At 41.2% G+C, this 23,017-nt stretch overlaps 1 protein-coding gene across 1 annotated transcript in view; it reads left to right on the top strand.

The window, feature by feature from the left end:
* Positions 1-22,231, top strand: part of LOC126412229 (DNA repair protein complementing XP-C cells homolog) — a 74,545-nt gene extending 52,314 nt beyond the window's left edge. Inside the window, exons 5-6 of the mRNA XM_050081720.1 lie at positions 8,488-8,642; positions 21,451-22,231. Coding sequence (XP_049937677.1) covers positions 8,488-8,642; positions 21,451-21,690 — 395 coding nt within the window. The 3' untranslated portion in view covers positions 21,691-22,231. The remainder of the gene's footprint in view (positions 1-8,487; positions 8,643-21,450) is intronic.
* Positions 22,232-23,017: the final 786 nt, after the last annotated feature.

The following is a 23,017-nucleotide window of genomic DNA, read 5'->3' as shown; positions in this document are numbered from 1 at the left end:
CGGGATAATGTGCACGATGAACCACGGTGTGGCCGACCATCAGTGATTTCAGACGATTTGGTCAATGCGGTTGACAAAAAAATTCGTGAAGATCGCCGATTCACTATTACAGACGTAGACATGCATTTTCCGAATGTGAGTAGAACAACTTTGTACAGAATTGTGTCTGAACATTTGAAGTTTCACAAATTGTGTGCCCGTTGGGTTCCCAGGCTGCTTACTGAGCCCCAACGAATGAAAAGAATGGCTTTTGCTCTTGATTTTTTGGAGCGATATCATAAGGAAGGTGACAGTCTTTTAGACAATGTTGTCACAGGGGATGAGACATGGGTTTCTCACATCACTCCAGAGTCTAAACGTCAGTCAATGCAATGGCGTCACACGTCATCGCCAGTCAAGGTCAAGGCAAAGCAGACAATCTCAACACGTAAGGTTATGGCGACTGTGTTCTGGGATAGACGTGGAGTATTGTTAGTCGACTTTATGGAGAGAGGAACAACGATTAATAAAGCCGCCTACTGTGCTACCCTGACTAAACTTCGACGTGCAATCCAGAATAAGCGACGTGGTCTTTTGTCGTCTGGAATCTTGTTGTTGCATGACAATGCCAGACCCCACACTGCAAATGAAACGCAAGCTCTGATCAAGAAATTTGGATGGGAACAGATGGACCATCCTCCTTACAGTCCGGACCTGGCGCCAAGTGATTTCCACCTGTTCCGTTACTTAAAGGAGTTTCTCGGCGGCAAGCGCTTCGACACAGATGATGAAGTGAAAGAAGCAGTTAAGGACTGGTTATCGTCACAGGCGGCCGATTTCTATAACATGGGCATTCAAAAGCTTGTTGAACGATGTGACAAATGTTTAAATAAGTATGGAAGTTATGTAGAAAAATAGATAAAGATGTAAGGAATGTAAATAAAACAATTGTTTTGAAAAAACATTTTAGTTTTGATTTTTTTTTTATAACCGGACCTTACTTTTGGAATAACCCTCGTACTAAAGCACTGTACACACAACAGGGTTGGCGAATAATGCTAGGAATATGTTGTGGTGCTCTCTCTCTCTCTCTCTCTCTCTCTCTCTCTCTCTCTCTCTCTCTCTCTTTCTCTCTTTCTCTCTCATTTCTCACACAACATAATCATATTGTTTTCTCTCTTAAGCAACTGACAGTACTGGGGATTGCTCAATGTACAAGTACAGTTTCTGATCCGACTCGATACTGAAAAAATTATGTAGGCAAAATGCTATTTATTGCTCATATCAACCATAATGCACACTACAGTGACATAAACATAAACCACTATAAAACATATGTGACAAGCAGACGATGGGCAGAGAGAGGGGTGAGGAACAGATGGATGGGGCGTGGGGGGGATTGACAGAGAGGGGGAAAGAGAAAAGGTTTTGTCACTGAAATGCAGTATCAATGAAGTTACACAACAGTTGGTAATTTAACTTTGAAACCGCTGGTTTATTGGCATTTCTGGAAAAGAATGCACTTACACTCTCATTCGATCAGCAAATTCCTTGTAACAGTTTGTATGTGTAATGGGACTTATTATGTTGCAAATCGTCCTAATGAATGAATTGATTTGCATTACAGTGTTGCTAAGCAACGTGATCAACAAGGTGATATGTGTCCTAATTAAAACAGAACCTCAATATTTTGAATAAATTTTCGGTTCTTTTTGTAAAAAATCAGTATTTGTCTTGAAAAGTGATTTCAAACTTCGTGCATTAAGTCCAAGCACGTTTGCAATTATTATATGCGATTTAAATGAAAGCTCAGTCACGCGCTAGCGTGTTTCAAATCGAGCACGCAGGTTTTAATTTTCCCTGGTGGGCTAAATGACTTTTTGTAATAATGTGATGTGTCTAAATAAAACTGGATTTGTGTCTATTCGGCTCAAAATCACAAAATGAAATTCACCACACTGATCAACAAATTGTAAACGCGCACTTTTCGCACTCTAAGTGGTGACTCGACTAAAAGTAAAAGCTGCACATAAATTCACACTTTTTACATGCTTACAAAACTCAAAACACCTTTATATTAAACAGATAAATTACAGCGTGCAATTACTAACTAAACATTTTCTATTCTAAATAAACTTCAAGAACTTGTTTTTCATAATCAATAAAATTTTATCCCATGAAAGAAACTAATAGTCTGCTAAAATGGATTCAGATTACTGTCAACTGGTGTCTGGATGATGACGTCACGAATTGATAGTTGCTTGGAATGAATGAAATACCTTTACTGGAAAATACTGTCAGTTGAGTAATTTACAGACTTTTATGACAAATTTGGTACCTGCTGCTTTCTATAGTATGTTCCACATCTCTTCTTCAGCCTCTGAATTGATTTCAACTATACTTGGTACACATATCACTTACTGTCTGGAAAGAAGTACGGTGGAGTAAGAACCACTTGCTTCCTATTGCGGTGGGGTTGCAGTTGAAAATGGAGTGACATAGGAGTTGAACAGAGTGGTAGGACTATTGAGGAGAGAGATGAAGGTGAAGATGGAGAAACAGGGAGGAGGGGATTGACAGGAAAAGGGAGAGCAGGGGATAGACAAGGAAAACGGGGAGGTATGAATGGACAAGGAAAAGAGAGAGTAGGAGGTGGGTGGAAGATAGATAGGGGTAGTGGGAAGTTGAGAAATGGGGGTCGTGTAATGAAGCTGATGGAAGAGGAGGGAGAAAAACAGAAGGGGAGGTAGATAAAAGGAAAGATCACTTATATGTGTGCGATATATGTGGCACAAGAGCACACTGGCAAAGTCAAAGGTAAAAAGCTAGTGTAAAAATAAAGATGCTTACCATTGCTGTGGCAGTGTAAAATAAGTCTTAACTTATTACTTCAAGGATTGATATAGAGGGAATGAAAATATTCCTTTTAAAATTGACCAACCCAATGAATATAAATAATGCACCTTAATATTTGAATGTTTTATACGGTGTTTTTGTCTGAGAACAGAGAAACAACAAACCTACAGCAGTTATTACGGGTCAGTGTGACATTAAATAAATTGTGAATGTGTTTCTTCCATTGTGTTATGCCCCATGAAGTACTAGGAGCCATTTAATTCCAATTGCTTGGTGGTACTGTGCAAGAAATAAGAACTCCATGAACAACTTACAATAGTTTTGTTGCCTGGTATAGCTGGTATTACCATCTGATTCAGTGGCAGGGAAGGTGGATCTAACTGTTATCAGCACAGAGGAATTTTTCTGTTGCCTGTTATTCACAAAATCCTTTCAAAGGGCATACTCCAGATAGTATAACAAAACATCAATCAAATTAAGTGAACCATGGATGAAAGGCAACAGGCAGATTCCATAATTCTAGATTTCCAGAGAGTGTTTGACATAGTACCCAATTGCAGGCTGTTAAAGGAGGTATGAGCATATGGAATAGGTTCACAGATATGTGAGTAGTTGGGAGACTTCTTAAATAATAGAACCCAGTATCTTGTCCTCAACGACAAGTGTTCATCAGAGACAAGGGTATTGTCAGGAGTGTTCCAGTGAATTGTGGTAAGACTGGTATTATTCTCTGTATACGGAAATGATTTGACAGGTAGGGTGGGCAGCAATCTGTGGTTGTTTGCAGTGATTCTAGGGAGATACAAGATGACTTGGATAAAATTTCTAGTTGGTGTGATGGATGGCAGATGGCTCTAAATGTAGAAAAATGTGAGTTAATGTGGATAAATTGGAAAAACAAACTGAATACAACATTAGTAGTGTCCTGCTTGGCACAGTCACATTGTTTGACTCTAGAATGGTCAGGCAGAAAATAGTTTCAAGAACGGTTGGGCTGGGTGTGTGGGACCCAATAAATAAAACACTTAAAACAAGTGACAGACAGTATATTTACATCAAAGGTTGAATTTTTATTTTGTTCAGGCAGTACTAAGTGCTATAGTGACATTATTTTAATTTTTTGAACTGTACAATAATTGTCAAAACAAATCCTAAAAAACTTACTTCTGTGTAGTACTAAATGTAAGTAACTGGAAATACATTCAGTTGGAAGGAGTTTGATAGTTGGTCCAATGTTTCTTGTTAATCTTGGATTGTACTCTATGCTTCAAACAATACCTTCTTAACTTAGCTCAGAAGTTGAGGACTCGAAACAACATCCTCCATAAGCTATGCGGAACTGCCTGGGGATCTTCAGCAACCACCGTGAGATCTTCAGCTCTGGGCTTGGTGTACTCAAGTGCTGAGTATTGTGCACCTGTTTGGACGGACAGCTATCATACAAGTCTTGTTGATACCCAGCTGAATACGACAATGCACATAATATCTGGCGCAGTCAGATCTACTCCAGTTTATTGGCTTCCACTGTTAATCGGTATGATGCCTCCCAATCTACGTAGATGTACTGCCCTTATGAGAGAATACCACAAGATCTCCAGGAATTCTAACCTACCTGCACATAGTGACCTGCCACTTTTAATTTGTAAGCGACTGAAATCACACCATCCAACTCCGCGCGATGCTGCTGACATGGCTGCTAAGTATTTCAGACCTCTTGAAGAATGGAAAGGTCGGTGGGAAGCAGTGACAGATGTGCACCTACATAACATCATCTCAGGTGCTAAACTTCCAAGTGGATTCGACCTACCACGCAAGACCTGGACTACTCTCAACAGAATCCGTACCGGCCATGGCCAATGCAGGGATGCTCTCGTTAAGTGGAAGAAGCTGCCTGATCCAGCCTGTGACTGCGGGGCTACATACCAGACTGTTCACCACATTGTCAGTGAAAATAGGATTCGAGTCTCCTGGTCTGTTGTCAGATTTCTTGCAGGCCTTTGTGTTGTTGGTGTTGTGTGTCTAAAAGATGCAAAACAAGAGTGTCTGCCTTATTACTGGCCTTGTACGATTCTTGTGGTTGTGCACCTGCATAGACTTCTAAATATTTTACATATTACATTTTAGAACAAGCAAGGATGAAAACTTTGATCCCCTGTTTGACAGGTTATTTGGGATACACATTCTGAACCTGCACCTGCCTCCGTATGGAGTGAGTATTTCATCCAAAGCAGTATTTCCTGACAGAGCAAAATATGCATTGCCGTTTGAGATAAACATATCAAGAATTGATTTTATGGCAGCAAGAGTATTATGTGCTTTTGTTTCTTCCCATGTATGAATGTTGTCACAACTGATACAATCATACAAAATTCTGAACCTTTTCAGAGACATAATTGCTTGTAAAAATTTCTATTCTTGTACCATCTGTATTGCAAAAGTCTGCAGTATTCTTTTTATCGCCATACAATGTTCCAGCTAAGCAAAGCAAGCCAAAATATGCCTTCAGTTGATCAAAAATTGTAGGCCTAGCCATATTTGGGTCACTGGTATATTTGCTTTAAACTGAATCAGTATAGGTATTGGTTCATTCAAGAACTAAATCAATCAGTGGATTGCTAAAAAATAACTGCCATTATTCTAACAGTGGATGTACACTATGTGATCAAAAGTATTCGGACACCACCAAAAACATATGTTTTCATATTAGGTGCATTGTGCTGCCACCTACTGCCAGGTACTCCATATCAGCGACCCCAGTAGTCATTAGACATTGTGAGAGAGCAGAGTGGGGTGCTCCGTGGAACTCACAGACTTCGAACGTGGTCAGGTGATTGGGTGTCACTTGTGTCATGCGTCTGTACATGAGATTTCCACACTCCCAAACATCCGTTGGTCCACTGTTTCCAATGTGATAGTGAAGTAGAAACTTGAAGGGCACGTACAGCACAAAAGTGTACAGGCCGACATTGTCTGTCGACTGACAGAGACTGCCGACAGTTGAAGAGGGCCGTATGTGCAATAGGCAGACTTCACACAGGAATTCCAAACTGCATCAGGATCTACTGCAAGTACTATGACAGTTAGGCAGTAGGTGAGAAAACTTGGATTTCATGGTCAAGCGGCTGCTCAAAAGCCATACATCACACCAGTAAATGCCAAACGACACTTCGCTTGGTGTAAGGAGCATAAACATTGGACAATTGAACAGTGGAAAAAGGTTGTGTGGAGTGAACAATCACGGCACACAATGTGGTGATCCGATGGCTAAGTGTGGGTATGGCGAATGCCCAGTGAATGTCATATGCCAGCGTGTGTAGTGCCAACAGTAAAATTCGGAGGTGGTGATGGTATGGTGTTGTAGTGTTTTTCATGGAGGGGACTTACACTCCTTGTTGTTTTGCGTGGCACAGGCCTACATTGATGTTTTGAGCAAGTTCTTGCTTCCCACTGTTGAAGAGCAATTCGGGGATGGCAGTTGCATCTTTCAAAACAATTGAGCACCTGTTCATAATGCACGGCCCGTGGTGGATTGGTTACATGATAGCAGCATCCCTGTAATGGACTGGCCTGCAGAGTCCTGACCTGAATCCTATAGAACACCTTTGGATGTTTTGGAATGCCAACTTTGTACCAGGCCTCACCGACCGATATCGGTGCTCCGTGAAGAATGGGCTGCCATTCCCCAAGAAACCTTCCAGGACCCGATTGAACGTATGCCTGCGAGAGTGGAAGCTGTCATCGAGGCTAAGGGTGGGCCAACACCATATTGAATTCCAGCATTACCGATGGAGGGCGCCACAAACTTGTAAGTAATTTTCAGCCAGGTGTCTGGATAGTGTGCACCTGTGACAGCTCGGATACTTCCAGGCCAACGCACAATAACTATGTTGTGACGTCTTGTTCGAATGCTTTGTTGGAAACAAGTTTTTCCCCATTTAGTTGCTCCTTTCCTTCCTTTATAAAAGTGCATGGGTGATGTACACGATTCGTTCACAGGACTTGTACTTGAGTCAACAACACTAGGGGCATCGGTGCTGGCAGAAGGCTGAACATCTTTATCTTCACCACCACATATTTCAGTATTACTGTCATCACTGTTTATTTCGAAGTCAGAATCATCTGCTTCACTCTCATCTTATGATATTCTGTAAATTTCACTCTATAAATACTTTCTCTTGCCACTTTATTTGCCAATGATTGACAATAATAAATCAGTTTTAGGAAATAACAAATAGTTTGCGAAGTAACTCATTGATAGGCCCACACCAAAATAAAAGTGGGGTTGCACTGGCAGAAAACAGTAATGTAGACAGTCAGGATGGGTCTGTCAGCTGCATGTGCTGTTTAGAAGCTGCCAAACAGTGTCTAAACAAAGCAAAACGTCATTCATGACATGAACACTGTCTCGCAGATATTTCAGGAAGCTAGCAGGGCGCTTCAGTCAAATTAGCAACTATAAGTATATAAACTGAGTGAAACAAAAACTAACAGGTCTCACAGACCCAGCCCGACTGTTCTAGGGTTAAATATCTGGAAGTAATGTTGCAAGGCAATGTGAAATGGAAAAAGAATGTGAGGATTGTGGTAGGAAGGTTTATTGGATGAATCCTAGGAAAGTGTAGTTCGTCTGTAAAGGAGACCGCGTACAGGATCCTAGTGTGATCTATTCTCAGGTAGTGCTCAAGTGTTTGGGATCCGTACCAGGTCGGATTAAAGGAAGATATCGATGCAATTCAGAGATGGACTTCCAGATTTGTTACTGGTAGAGTCAAACAACACACGAGTGTTACGGACACGCTTCGGGGACTCGAGTGGGAATGCATTCTTTTTTAGGAGCACTATTGAGAAAATTTAGCGAGCCAGTATTTGAAGCTGAGAGCAGAGCGATTCTACTGCCTACAACATAATTGTGTGTAAGGACCACGAAGATATAAGAAATTAGAGCTCATACAGAGGCTTATAGACAGTTGTTTTTCTCTCGTAATTGCAAATGTAATGGGAAAGGAAATGACGTGTAGTGGTATGTTGTACTCTCTGCCATGCACTGTACAGTTCATTGCGGAGTATCTGTGTAGAAGAAGATCAAAAGAGGAGCTGTCATGTGGAACAGACATTGTCTGAATGACTTTAGAGTAAAATATACAAGGTAGAAACGTAGTAACTGTGTTTGTTTACTTGAAAAAAGTAAGTTTGATGAACAGTCGCTCTTACACATCTTGCAAGACACTGCAGTAGAGAGGTATAAAGAGTATTTTAAGTCATAATAAAGAATACAGCCTTCTCACCTTTTCTGAAATCGTCAGGACCTTACACAAACACTCCTGACAAATTAACACTGCGTGCTTCTTTGTTCTCTACTTATCCTTTTCTGGTCTCTGTTGTGAAAGTGTTATTATGGACAGCAAAGATCTGCATGTCAGTCACACAGGTCTGATTTTTCACTCAAGTTAATTTCATTGAAAACTCCATTATATAGTGAAGGTTACATACAAAATTCTAATATTTTATACTTAAATTGAGTTCATGTACAGAATGTTACACTGAAGCTTGTGTGCACATGTGATAAAGTGTAATCTGTTCCACTATGAAAGCAGTTTTTATTTTTTTAGTTTGTTTAGTAAATCTAGAGCTCTAACAAAAGTAACCTCTTAGTTCCAGGTTTGAATCGCGTAGCCAGAAAATTGCAGATAGATTGTGCTCCAGCAGTCATTGGTTTTGATTTCCACTGTGGAGCAAGTCATCCTGTTTATGACGGATTCGTAGTCTGCGAAGAGTACAAAGATGTGCTGGCTGAAGCATGGCAAGCAGTGAGTCCAATATATTAAAATTATTTTCCAGAATATTATTATGGACTTTTTGCAAAGACTGCTATTATCTAGGTGTCAATCTTCAAAAGTATTGTAATTAATTTTGAATATATTTTAAATTTTCATCAGATTGACCAAAATGTATAAAATAGTGCTATTATGTTCTTCATGGTTATTGCAGAGTGATCTCTGCATCTATTACTGTGAAAGTCCCATCTTTCATCTTCCTTAAAACAGTGATCTTACGTGATGACAGGTCAGTAATAGTTTTGTTGTTTGTCGAATCCTTCTGTGTCATTACGGTGGGGGAAGGGTGGATCTATATTTACATCTTCACTCTGTAAGTTGCTGGGCCATGTGTGACACCCTCAAGCCCAAATTTCCCAAATGTTTTCGTCATGCCCAGTACACAGCATTGTACTGTGATATTCATTACCTGCCACAATGTACTGATTATAGTTGATGGTTGGTAATGTGCATGTCACTAGCTTGATTCCTGCCTCCTGAAATTATTTTCAACGTTTATAATTTTTGGAAGGTTCTGGGTCTTAATTATTCATGGATTATTGAAATTTGCTAAAATATTTTATTTACGTTGAATGTTATGTTATGCCTCTACTGAGGCAGGCAAGTCAGTTTTGTGTGCAATCAGTAAACATACTTCCAGTGTGAAAGCTTGTTGACAACTCTGCTCTCATAACTGGAACTCGATTCCAGATTCCATGTTAATTTGGTGGTGACACCAGGTATTTCATACAACAACATCACTGTGAGTACGGTGGGGCTACACAAAAGCCATCCCTTAAATGGGCAGGAACCAAAGTACAAACAGTGCATTCCTCATAGGATTGTCAATGTACGATACAAAAACATTAATGTGACATATGCTTATCATGCATCTGTTCAAAGTTGCAGGACAAAATCTGACAAAATGGCTTAACAGATTCAGCAAAAAATTAATACCATGTTTGGCGACACCTGGCAGCAACTCCACACTACCAAACAACTATAGACAGTGCCAATGACAGATTAGCCATTGATAAGTAATCTGTATATGTATGTTTTGTTGCTGTATCACACGGTGAACATGATTATACTAGAAGCCGAAAACGTTTCTAATGAAGGACATGGCGTATGGCAGGAGATGAGTATCAAGTGCTCCGTTTGGAGGATCTCACCACAACAGAAGTCTTCATCAGTTGGTGGTAGCACACACAGTCATTGCACCAGAAAACATTATGATAAAGAGTTTGACAAGCTTCTGCATGCCATACTGACGGTACTCATGGAAGATCATAAACACCTTACAACGGTAATGTGGGTAAACCATATTTTAATGTCAAAGACAGCCAGCCAGAAGTAGCAGCTTTCAGTTTTGAGCCCAGCCAGGAGCTGATAGTATCACTAATTCTAGAAGAGGTTAGTTATTCATTGTCACTGATCTCTTAATAGGCATACCAACACTGAGAAGTGAAGTTAGAATCCCCAGATTTATGTCACAACTATCATGCAACAGTTCCGTAACCAGTTCCATTGCCATCCAGAAAAATGGATATTTGGTGTACTGAGGACAGCTTTGCATTAAGTCCTGGGCACAGTGTGTGCCACTGTAAAGACGGAAAAATTGTATGTGATGAATATATACCACAATATGTCAAACAGGGTCATTCTGTACACATCAGGAAATTGCAGGTAACTACAGCTGACTTCTGGTAAACATGTCAATGTGTCCCAGTAAATGTCACTCACTATATTGCTCATGTGAGAAGCTTCTTTGGAATTGGCTCATACTATAGATATTTTGTAAACGATATCACTTGTAAAGCTCGTCTCTGCAGGAACTACTGCAAGAATTCACCTCTTTGTGTTTTTTTTAAATTTTTTATTATTATTATTACAGCGAGTGGCCAGAAAGGCCTGTTTGTAGCCTTGATGAGGAGATGACATTTACACTAGTGCTTTCAATTTTGGAAGAGAATGCCAAGGCGGAATTACATATTGACACTGGTGGTTGTGGGATTAGTGTGTATTGCAAATACATATCAAGGAAGGTGTTGAAAAAGTGATTGCTTTCACCTCCAGAATACTCTTATTGCAAATACATATCAAGGAAGGTGTTGAAAAAGTGATTGCTTTCACCTCCAGAATACTCTTAAGTACACAAAAGAATAACTCTTTGATTGAAAAAAATAGTGTGTTGCAGTTGTCTGGGCAATCAGTACATTTCAATTCTATTTATATGGCAGACCAACCACTCTTTGACCGTCATTGTTACTGCAGGCTGACAAGTTTGAAGGGACCATCAGGGTGATTGGCAAGATGGGTACTGAGGCCTTAGGAATATGCCTTCACAGTTTGAGAGATAGTCATAAAATTATAACTTCAAAAAATAAATTTGTGTAATTGAACGGTTGATTGAAGAAAAGTGCTAACCCAAAATTTAGTGAAGATTTGTCTTATCACACAATCTGTTCTGTTTTCAAGCATGCAGCATGCTGGTACCAAGTAGTTCTGTATATACCACTAGAAAGAGCTGCCTGCAGTGTAAATTGTTTTGCCCTGATATATTTGTGTCCTTGTCTTTGAATTTCACCCACATATTATGTGTCTTAATTGAAAACAACACTGTGGAAGGATTAACACTGTCTTCTCTGAATCCCTTCAGACATTTATTGTCTGTCCACAGTCTGGGTGCACATGAGATTCCGATGCCACAGTATTGTATCATGCCACTAATGAATCCAAACTAGAATGACGTAGCTCATTTAGTCAAGTATCAGGTAATAATTAGTTATCTTCATTTGGAGGGGAACAATGCTGCGACAGAGGAAATACTGCAGCTGTGTCAGATTAATCCAGATGACTTCTTCAGCTGCTTAATCATATTTTTTTTAAATTTTTTTTCCCCAAAGGAATAACTAAAACTTTATGGCTACCCCTCATAATATGAAAAACTGGACGCAAATGCAATGATGTAGATTGCCCTTAACAGAATCCGTTGTTGTAATATTACAGCACTGGTGGTATCGTACACGTAACTGCATTAGTGAACTTTGCAGCTGAACAAGCAGAAAATACAGCATTACAGAAGATTGTATAGGTGTTAGAGAGGGAAGAAGTTGCCAAAACAAAATTCAGATTAATATATGGAGAGAAAATCATGAACAAATGCCATGGAAATAGTTGCTCATTATCCCTGGTCATTCGTGGCCAGTAATACTGAAGTATTGTCATAACAATTTTTTGTCAAGTCGTATGGAATTTGCGAATATCATTGATAGAATTGTTGGCCAGATCTCTACTGATGTACAGAATGACAGTGATAGAAGCATGTGACTCAGAACTCTCAGGACATCTGGTACCAATTCGTCCTGCATTTGCTCCATTTCAGCATTTTGAAATTGACCTTTGAGGGTGGTTTCCCAAGTTAATGGTTGGGAAAAAATTGATAAAAAGCAGCACTCACTATCTCACATCCTGTGTTGTCACCAAGACTGTGTAACTGCTGAGGTTCCAGAAAGCAACAGTTTCTTTCAGAAGGCATAATTTTAATTGAGCATCAAGTCGTCATGGAAAAGTAAAATGCATCTGTAAATTTACAGCTTTAGACTTCAATATCTTTATACTGTTCTAGATAATAACTGATTTTGAACATGTTACAAGGTAACTCATAAAGTTTGGTTTCCTCATTCGTACACATCAATGTGTGCACTCCATAGTGGCACATACAACATCCAGGCCTTATTCAGTTTTCAGGAACTTGGAGGGATGGAGGTTGGGCATGTTGAAATGCATTGTGAATGCATGTCATGAAGTCCTGTAGGTGTGCAACTTTGGTTCAGAACACCTGATCCCATAGGAAGAAGTCTACTGATGTAAGATCAAGTGACCATGTCAAGCAGTGGGAGAGACCTCTTCATCCTCCACCTACCCCTAAACTTTTCAGTCCAGAAATTGTTGAGTGTTTAGGGACGAGTGAGATGGTGTCCATCCTTTTCTGTCCTTTCGGAATATGAGCCAGGTATGCTCCAACTGTGCCACAGCAAACTCTTGAGATATGCCCAGGTAAACATTATTGATGACAGTACATTCACTGAAAGAGACTGCATCATTGATGCAGTTGTGCACAACTCCGCATCACACATTGCCCTTGGGACTCTCCCTCTCATTACATTTCATATGTAACATGAAAACACTGTGATCCCTGTCTACGGGAAATGGCCAAGAATTCTGCACATGTGTAGAGCTCTCAGATGCATGCGGATCTCATGGCAGATTACACACTTCCCCCACTACCAAGCCTCACTGTCTGGGAAGACGAGGAAACTGCGAATGTACTGCATTTGAGGGCAGTCGCACAGGGACCATTAAATGGCTTCATGTGGCTTGGCTTCATATTGTACTATAGTAGAAAATTTGAAAGTCTAAAGCTCTGTGCAGCTTATCGTGATGAACAGTTACCAGTGGAGAGCACAAAAGAATACATTAAGCTGGTTTGCAACTGCATTACACCAGTAGTATTCTGCATGCCACATTGTTCCTTATGGAATGCTTAAAACTTTTAAACTTAGATGTACACTGTCCAGTCACAGTAATGTGACAACCGTCTATGTTTGATGTCAACAAGCAAAAACCACTAACCGATGGCAGGTGGCAGCACTAGCAGTGGAGGGTATATAAAACGTTTCCGTGGGACATGGAAAACAGTACAGTCAGTGTGATAATCTGGAAACAGAGCAATTTATCGCATGTCCAGTAGGAAACGATCTTTGTCTTTCATGCCAAGGCTCGCAGTATTTCCAAAACTGCTAAGTTTGTAATTTGTTTGCGCATCATCATGGTTAAAGTGTACCGTGCATGGAAAAATAGTACTACATAAAAGCGACAACGAGGCAACTGTGGTGCACCCAGGCCATAGATGACCTGTGAGTGATAGCTGCAGAGTCGTGTACGGGTGAAATGACATGTAAGTGTTTATCAACTGACCAACCAAATGAACCAAGGGGGCTACCAGTAGTGTTTCTTCAGTGCCCATTCAGGGAATGTCAATGCATACGGGTCTCCGCAACAGGTGCATGGCTCATGTACCTGTGCTGATTGCTGTTCATCAATGACATAGGCTGGAATTGTGACAGGTGACCTTTTCAGATGAATCACATTTTACGCTCAATCACCACGAAACATTTGAAAGCAAACTTTCACACACATGTTGATTGAAACACTAATATTACTTTTGCAGCCTCATTATGGAGACATGAAAATTCTTCAGAGGTAAACTTTATAGAACTTGTGGACAGTTTTAATGTAAGAGAATGTGTATTTTAAACCAGAATTACACTGCAGGTCCTTCAGTTCCATCTGCACTGGGGCAGATGTCGTGATGGGCAGTTTTCTGGATACATGAAAAGCTGATTTATTGAAGTAACATATCTTTTCCAAATATAATTGTGTACAACTTGACTATTATACCCACTGCAAACTGTCCATGTTGAGCTGTGTTAGCCGGCTTTGGCTGCTGCACCTTGTTGACATAAAGATGTAACGTATCGTCGAAGACTTTGTGGACTGTTGATCATGGCATTTCCAACTCTGTCTGCTATACACATTGATTTTGCCGGTCTCCTGACAAATGCCTGCTTTACATTGTCCATATTGACATCTGAAACAGGCAGGTGACCTCCCCATGTTTATGGAGAACACTTCCCGTTGCAATACCATATGCCAAGCCCAGGTAGTAGGTTCCGATGTGGTTCCCTTCTGCACTATGTCCAAAAGCATTGAATTGTATTTTGTTATCAAAGTTTTTAAAATGTAAAGATAATTTATGGACACCATGTATTCGAGTCAAGACTGTTGTCAGAGGCAATTTCATTCTGCAACATTGTGCATAGAAAGACCACACCTACCAGCCACTGATGAACAGGCTTGTGGAACATTTTAATAAGCCATTGGCAGATGTACTCTGGATGCGTACTCATGTCGAACAGAAAGACTGAGACATAATATTGCCTGCTGTATGAACAAAAGTAACCAGTTTTTGAAAATATAGTGTAATAATCTTCTCACCAAGAACACGCATATGAAGGTATTTAAGTTTACTAGCTTTCAGAGTCAGTCGTACCAAGTGGTTATAATTAAAGTGCAGCTCTCACAAAGATCCAGTGTGGGCTGTAATTATTGTATGGCAGTGAAACTTTGTTGATGTTCTAATGTTTTAACGCAGAAATGATATACCATGGAAAAAAAGGGCGGTTTCAGATTTTGGCTACCAGGGGCAAGTCTGGTGCTGTGAATGCAAGAAAACGGTCACAATGCCCATATAGTACTAGGGACAGAAAGTTGGCTGAAACCAGACGTAAACAGTAATGAAATCCTAAACTCAGATTGGAATGTATACCGCAGAGACAGGCTGGACAGTGAAGGGGGAGGCGTGTTTATAGCGAAAGAAGTGTAATAGTATCGAAGGAAATTGATGGAGATCCAAAATGTGAAATAATTTGGGACAACGTCACGGTTAAAGCAGGCTCAGACATGGTAATTGGATGTCTCTATAGGCCCCCTGGCTCAGCAGCTGTTGTGGCTGAGCACCTGAAGGATAATCTGGAAAATATTTCGAGTAGATTTCCCCACCATGTTATAGTTCTGGGTGGAGATTTTAATTTGCTGGATATAGACTGGGAGGCTCAAACATTCATAACGGGTGGCAGGGACAAAGAATCAAGTGAAATTTTTTTAAGTGCTGCATCTGGAAACTGTCTTGAGCAGTGAAACAGAGAACCGACTCGTGGCAATAACATATTAGACCTTCTGGTGACAAACAGACCCGAACTAATTGAAACAGTTGACGCAGAACAGGGAATCAGTGATCATAAAGCGGTTACTGCATCGATGATTTCAGCCGTAAATAGAAATGTTAAAAAAGGTAGGAAGATTTTTCTGTTTAGCAAAAGTGACAAAAAGCAGATTACAGAGTACCAGACAGCTCAACACAAAAGTTTTGTCTCAAGTACAGATAGTGTTGAGGATCAGTGGACAAAGTTCAAAACCATCGTACAATATGCATTAGATGAGTATGTGCCAAGCAAGATCGTAAGAGATGGACAAGAGCCACTGTGGTACAACAACCGAGTTAGAAAACTGCTGCGGAAGCAAACGGAACTTCACAGCAAGCATAAACATAGCCAAAGCCTTGCAGACAAACAAAAATTACGCGAAGCGAAATGTAGTGTGAGAAGGGCTATGTGAGAGGCGTTCAGTGAATTCGAAAGTAAAGTTCTATGTACTGACTTGGCAGAAGATCCTAAGAAATTTTGGTCTTATGTCAAAGTGGTAGGTGGATCAAAACAAAATGTACAGATACTCTGTGACCAAAATGGTACTGAAACAGAGGATGACAGACTAAAGGCCGAAATACTAAATATCTTTTTCCAAAGCTGTTTCACAGAGGAAGACTGCACTGTAGTTCCTTCTCTAGATTGTCGCACATATGACAAAATGGTAGATATTGAAATAGACGACAGAGGGATAGAGAAACAATTAAAATTGCTCAAAAGAGGAAAGGCCACTGGACCTGATGGGATACCAGTTCGATTTTACACAGAGTACACGAAGGAACTTGCCCCCCTTTTTACAGCAGTGTACCGTAGATCTCTAGAAGAGCGTAGCGTTCCAAAGGATTGGAAAAGGGCACAGGTCATCCCCGTTTTTAAGAAGGGACGTTGAACAGATGTGCAGAACTATAGACCTATATCTCTAACATCGATCAGTTGTAGAATTTTGGAACACGTGTTATGTTCAAGAATAATGAATTTTCTGGAAACTAGAAATCTACTCTGTAGGAATCAGCATGGGTTTCGAAAAAGACGATCGTGTGAAACCCAGCTTGCGCTATTCGTCCACGAGACTCAGAGGGCCATAGACACGGGTTCGCAGGTAGATGCCGTGTTTCTTGACTTCCACAAGGCGTTCGATACAGTTCCCCACAGTCATTTAATGAACAAAGTAAGAGCATATGGACTATCAGACCAATTGTGTGATTGGATTGAAGAGTTCCTACATAACAGAATGCAGCATGTCATTCTCAATGGAGAGAGGTCTTCCGAAGTAAGAGTGATTTCAGGTGTGCTGCAGGGGAGTGTTGTAGGACCGTTGCTATTCACAATATACATAAATGACCGTGTGGATGACATCGGAAGTTCATTGAGGCTTTTTGCGGATGATGCTGTGGTATATCGAGAGGTTGTAACAATGGAAAATTGTACTGAAATGCAGGAGGATCTGCAGCGAATTGACGCATGGTGCAGGGAATGGCAATTGAATCTCAATGTAGACAAGTGTAATGTGCCGTGAATACATAGAAAGATAGATCCCTTATCATGTAGCTACAAAATAGGTCAGCAACTGGAAGCAGTTAATTCCATAAATTATCTGGGAGTACGCATTAGGAGTGATTTAAAATGGAATGATCATATAAAGTTGATCGTTGGTAAAGCAGATGCCAGACTGAGATTCATTGGAAGAATCCTAAGGAAATGCAATCTGAAAACAAAGGAAGTAGGTTACAGTACGCTTGTTCGCCCACTGCTTGAATACTGCTCAGCAGTGTGGGATCTGTACCAGATAGGCTTGATAGAAGAGATAGAGACGATCCAACGGAGAGCAGCGCTCTTTGTTACAGTATCATTTAGTAATCACGAAAGCGTTACGGAGATGATAGATAAACTCCAGTGGAAGACTCTACAGGAGAGACACTCAGTAGCTCGGAACGGCCTTTTGTTGAAATTTCGAGAACATACCTTCACCGAAGAGTCAAGCAGTATATTGCTCCCTCCTACGTATATCTCGCAAAGAGACCATGAGGATAAAATCAGAGATATTAGAGCCCACACAGAAGCATACCGACAATCCTTCTTTCCACGAACAATACGGGACTGGAATAGAAGGGAGAACCGATAGAGGTACTCAAGGTACCCTCCGCCACACACCGTCAGGTGGCTTGTGGAGCATGGATATAGATGTAGAAAGATGTACAGAAATGTGATTCTTGAGTTTCTCCCGGCGTATTTGATAGTCAAAATATCCACGGGTGTGCTGCCGGTCTATAGTGTCCAACGGGCACAATATTTCGGCGATCATACATGTCGCCATCATCAGGTGAACTGACGGACTGAGCTCCTGTGAACGTGCCGGCACGGAGATCCGTACGCTATGGCTGCTCAGAGGGAACTGGGTTCGGTCGCGGCGGCGGCCGATTTAAATACCCTCCGCCCGCGGCGCGCTCCCTCCGCCGTCCGCGCCCCGCGCCACGGTCGCGCGGTGGAACGGATTGCGACGGCGTCTGAGATGACGTCGGAGTGATGGCTCTGTCCGCCGTGGTCGTCACAACTATACGTTTGCTCGATTTACTCTTGATTAACCCGATCGCTGGTTCCCAAGCCTTGCTAAGATTATAGCCACAGTCACGGTTTATGAGGTCGTCATTGGTGCGAATTTCGATGGCCTCTCTAACAACGCTGTCCCAGTATCTCGACGTCTGTACCAGAATCCTCGTGCGGTCATATTCCATGGCGTGATTTTCCGACAAACAATGTTCAGCGACCGCCGACTTGCTCGGATACATCAGGCGAGTGTGCCTCTGGTGTTCACGGCATCGATCCTCGACGGTACGCATCGTCTGACCAATATACGACTTGCCACATTGACACGGAATCTGGTACACGCCGGCCTTCCTCAAACCGAGGTCATCTTTGGCGCTCCCCACCAGTGCACGAGTTTTATTTGGAGGACAAAACACAGTTCCGACCCGGTGTTTCTTCAGAATGCGGGCGATTTTCCCCGAGAGTGCGCCTGTGTATGGAATAAATGCAGTGCCTACCTCCTCCCTCGTGACTTCATCCATCTCAAGAGGTTGTGCCGCAGTGGTTGGGCGGAGAGCACGTTGAATCTGCCACTCTGAGTACCCATTTTTCCGAAATACAGTTCTCAGATGTTCCAATTCCTGGGGTAGACTCTCTGCGTCAGAGATAGTGCGCGCCCTATGTACTAGAGTTTTAAGTACCCCATTCCTCTGTGAAGGGTGGTGGCAGCTGCCGCTCTGACGCAGAGAGTCTACCCCAGGAATTGGAACATCTGAGAACTGTATTTCGGAAAAATGGGTACTCAGAGTGGCAGATTCAACGTGCTCTCCGCCCAACCACTGCGGCACAACCTCTTGAGATGGATGAAGTCACGAGGGAGGAGGTAGGCACTGCATTTATTCCATACACAGGCGCACTCTCGGGGAAAATCGCCCGCATTCTGAAGAAACACCGGGTCGGAACTGTGTTTTGTCCTCCAAATAAAACTCGTGCACTGGTGGGGAGCGCCAAAGATGACCTCGGTTTGAGGAAGGCCGGCGTGTACCAGATTCCGTGTCAATGTGGCAAGTCGTATATTGGTCAGACGATGCGTACCGTCGAGGATCGATGCCGTGAACACCAGAGGCACACTCGCCTGATGTATCCGAGCAAGTCGGCGGTCGCTGAACATTGTTTGTCGGAAAATCACGCCATGGAATATGACCGCACGAGGATTCTGGTACAGACGTCGAGATACTGGGACAGCGTTGTTAGAGAGGCCATCGAAATTCGCACCAATGACGACCTCATAAACCGTGACTGTGGCTATAATCTTAGCAAGGCTTGGGAACCAGCGATCGGGTTAATCAAGAGTAAATCGAGCAAACGTATAGTTGTGACGACCACGGCGGACAGAGCCATCACTCCGACGTCATCTCAGACGCCGTCGCAATCCGTTCCACCGCGCGACCGTGGCGCGGGGCGCGGACGGCGGAGGGAGCGCGCCGCGGGCGGAGGGTATTTAAATCGGCCGCCGCGGCGACCGAACCCAGTTCCCTCTGAGCAGCCATAGCGTACGGATCTCCATGCCGGCACGTTCACAGGAGCTCAGTCCGTCAGTTCACCTGATGATGGCGACATGTATGATCGCCGAAATATTGTGCCCGTTGGACACTATAGACCGGCAGCACACCCGTGGATATTTTGACTATGTACAGAAATGTTTCCCTGTGTAATGGATTGGGAATGGGATGCGGGAAGAAAATTTCAAATGAGAAAAGCATAATATTGATTTTATTATGGACCACTTTTTACACATTCTGTTAAATATGAACAATGGAGACATCAAAGAGATGCTGTATCCATAAAAATGACGTGATCAACAGTTGCTCACAACAGTTCTGGTGGAATCTGAGCAACGTGCTCTTGTATACTGGCCTTCAAATCAGGTAGACACAGAACATGTCTCTGGTTAAACATGTTCTTTAGACTGCCCAGAGGCAGAACTAAAAAGTCGCGTGGATTCAGATCAGGTGATATTGCAGGCCACACATCTGGAAAACCTCTGGATAACATGTTCGTGGAAGGTAAATTAAGCAGTTCTCTCATTGGGCAAACGACATGAGACGTTGCTCCATCTTGCGTGGAAACAGTGGTTTCCACATGGTTGTGCTCTTCCTAAGCAGGAATCACATACTGTAAAAGGTCATCTCGATAACATGCAGACGTCACAGTACACCTGACAGGCTCTGTATCCTCTTCAAAGAAGAACGGGCCGAGAGTAAAGGTGCTTGTGAATCCACACCACACAGTCTCATATGATGAGTGCAGTGTCTTTTTGTGCACATCGCGCAGTTTAACAGTACCCCAAATTCGGTAGTTCTGTGTATTCACTGCACCCTATAGTGTAAAAAGTGCCTTGTCATACTGCACAAGCATCAGTACTAGCCGGAACACGTGCCACATGGTTAGTTGCGGCAACAGCAACCTTGCCAGTAATTTCCAGGTGCCATACCAAGCTCACCTCGGTTTTCAAATATCATTACCACCTTTTTTAAAACATTTAATACCATGGGCCTCTCCTCAGATGCTTCAGTTAGTTATACATTCTCAATGCGGCAGTTTAATTGCAGATATCCCCATAAAACAGTTTCACTAACAGCACACAGTCTCTCTTCTCAGTAGCCATAAAGTCCACTCATGTTACGGCTTGTTAAATGACAGTGTGGATGCATACTGTTATACAAACATGGTATAGCACCAGATTTGCACCTGGTGGCCAAAGTTGGAACTAATTTTTTCCATTGTAAATCTGTCATGCATTAGCATGTCTTCCAAGTTTCACTCCATACGATAACTACAGCCTACACTGGATCTTCGTGAGTAACTGCACTTTAATTATAAGTACTCGGTACATATGTTTGTAAGTGGGATCTTTGACTTTTGACTCCAGTATACTTATGGCAACAGATAAAAAGTGAATTAATTTCTGGGGACTCCTTACTTGCTGACTTTAGTTTTTTTACTGCTATTACCCAGAAATATTTCCTCTAATATTATGAAATGTGAAATATATCTTTTAATAGATGTTCTGAATGTGTGATAGGATAACTACTGTAATGTTTTTCTTCAACTTCTATTCTGTTCCCCCTCTTTTTCCTTTATCTCATCCTTTCTTTACCCTGCCTCGACTTTGTGTTGTTCAGCTGTGTATTTTCCCCCTTTGTAATGTGTTTCGCGATGCCACTGTTCTTAACACGTTTAGAATGAAGGCACTTTCCATGTATCCCGGCTTTCTACAGATTTCAGCATTCTTATTTTAATTACAGCATATTTTTTTTTACATATTTCCTGTACAGAATTTTGATTCACTTCATTGCTGAAAAACATCTGCCCTTTTACATCTGTAATGTTTATAGATAATATTTCTGATTTTTTATTTATGTATTATAATTATTTTGTGTTGTTTTAAGGAAGAAGAGGAGGCAGATAGGCGCTATGAGGAGAAGAGATTAAAACGGATCTATGGAAACTGGAGACGATTGATCAAAGGTCTTCTTATAAGAGAACGATTAAAGGCGAGATATGATTTTGGCCCTGTCAAAGAGACAGCTAAAACTAAAACAAAGAAAGCAAAGAGATTCCAAGAGCCCAAAAGAATGAAAACTGTTCAATCTGATGATTCAGACTGGGAAATGGGACAGTGCGACTAAATTTAATTGATCTTGTAAGGTTAAAATAGTAATTAGTAACATCGTCATGAAACATTTTCAACGAAATGCATTACAATTTTGTGCTCAATTTGTTGTAAAATTTTAGTAATCATACAATTCATAGAGTGCATCTTTCACACATGAACCTGCACTTTCTCCCATGAGCTTGTGAATATTCTGATCAAAGTACTGCAAAGGTTTTTTTACAAATGATATCATTTCATTGCTGTACTTCCACTATTTGCTAGTACCTGTTGTCACATTTTATACCTGTATTCATATATTTTTAAATCTTACAGTATTTTTTAATAGCTTACATTTAGCTTCCCTGTAATAGTACTAAGATTTAATTTTTTCTTGTAAGATTATTTTTTATTTGTATGTGAAATCATGTTCACACCAACTTTGTGTTGTTTCTTCCAAGAAGACTTTTTCTAATTCACTATTCACTATTTGTGAACCATGTACATGTTTCTTTGTTTGTGAAATGCTGCTGGCAGCTATAATTTTGTAAAGGTATTGTATGCTATCAAAATTGTAAAATACATTAACACCCTTTTTTTTTTAAAAAAAAAAAAAAAAAAAAAAAGAAATCTGTATGGCGTGAATTCTGTTGACAAGATTCTTACAGGATTCTGCCTTGGCACAACAAAGGAAAATATGCTGCACTACCACTTAATGACTAAAAGCTGTTAAGATATTGCATACCTGGAACTATTATGATGTCAGTTTGACACAAATAACCCTTCACTTTTGACAGTAGTGTGCTCTCCTGTTCCACTGAATTAGGGTGGTTTATGTCTGTAGTTACTTCTTTTCATTCCTCTGCAACATGCTGAACAGTTTTATTTTTATGTTAGTACATTATAGTTATGTTGCCTAGCATTGTCATTTGTCTTACAGAAATTTAGTTACACAGTGGAAACTCCAGGTTGGAATATCAACAATATAAGAAAAAGGGTAGACAGCTAGTCACCATGAGGATGACACATTGAGTTGCAGACAGGCACAATGGAAAGACTGTCTCAATTTAGCTTTTAGCCAAAGCCTCCTTAACACACACACACACACACACACTCACACACACACACACACACACACACACACACACACACACACAAGCATGCACACCTGACATACACATGATCATGATATTCGGCAGCTCTGATCTGAGCTGCAGCGGTCATACGCAGGTGAAATGTGCTTGCTTATATGAATGAATGTTGATTTTGTTTTCTGAAGAAGGCTTTGACCAAAAGCTAAATTGAGACAGTCTTCCTGTTGTGCCTATCTGCAACTCAGTGTGCCATCTTTATAGTGACTAGCA

The sequence above is a fragment of the Schistocerca serialis genome, chromosome 7 (assembly GCF_023864345.2).
Source record: "Schistocerca serialis cubense isolate TAMUIC-IGC-003099 chromosome 7, iqSchSeri2.2, whole genome shotgun sequence".
In the NCBI taxonomy this organism is placed as follows: Eukaryota; Metazoa; Arthropoda; class Insecta; order Orthoptera; family Acrididae; genus Schistocerca; species Schistocerca serialis.
Note: the sequence above shows the minus strand (reverse complement) of the source record. Positions and strands in the feature narration are given on the sequence as shown.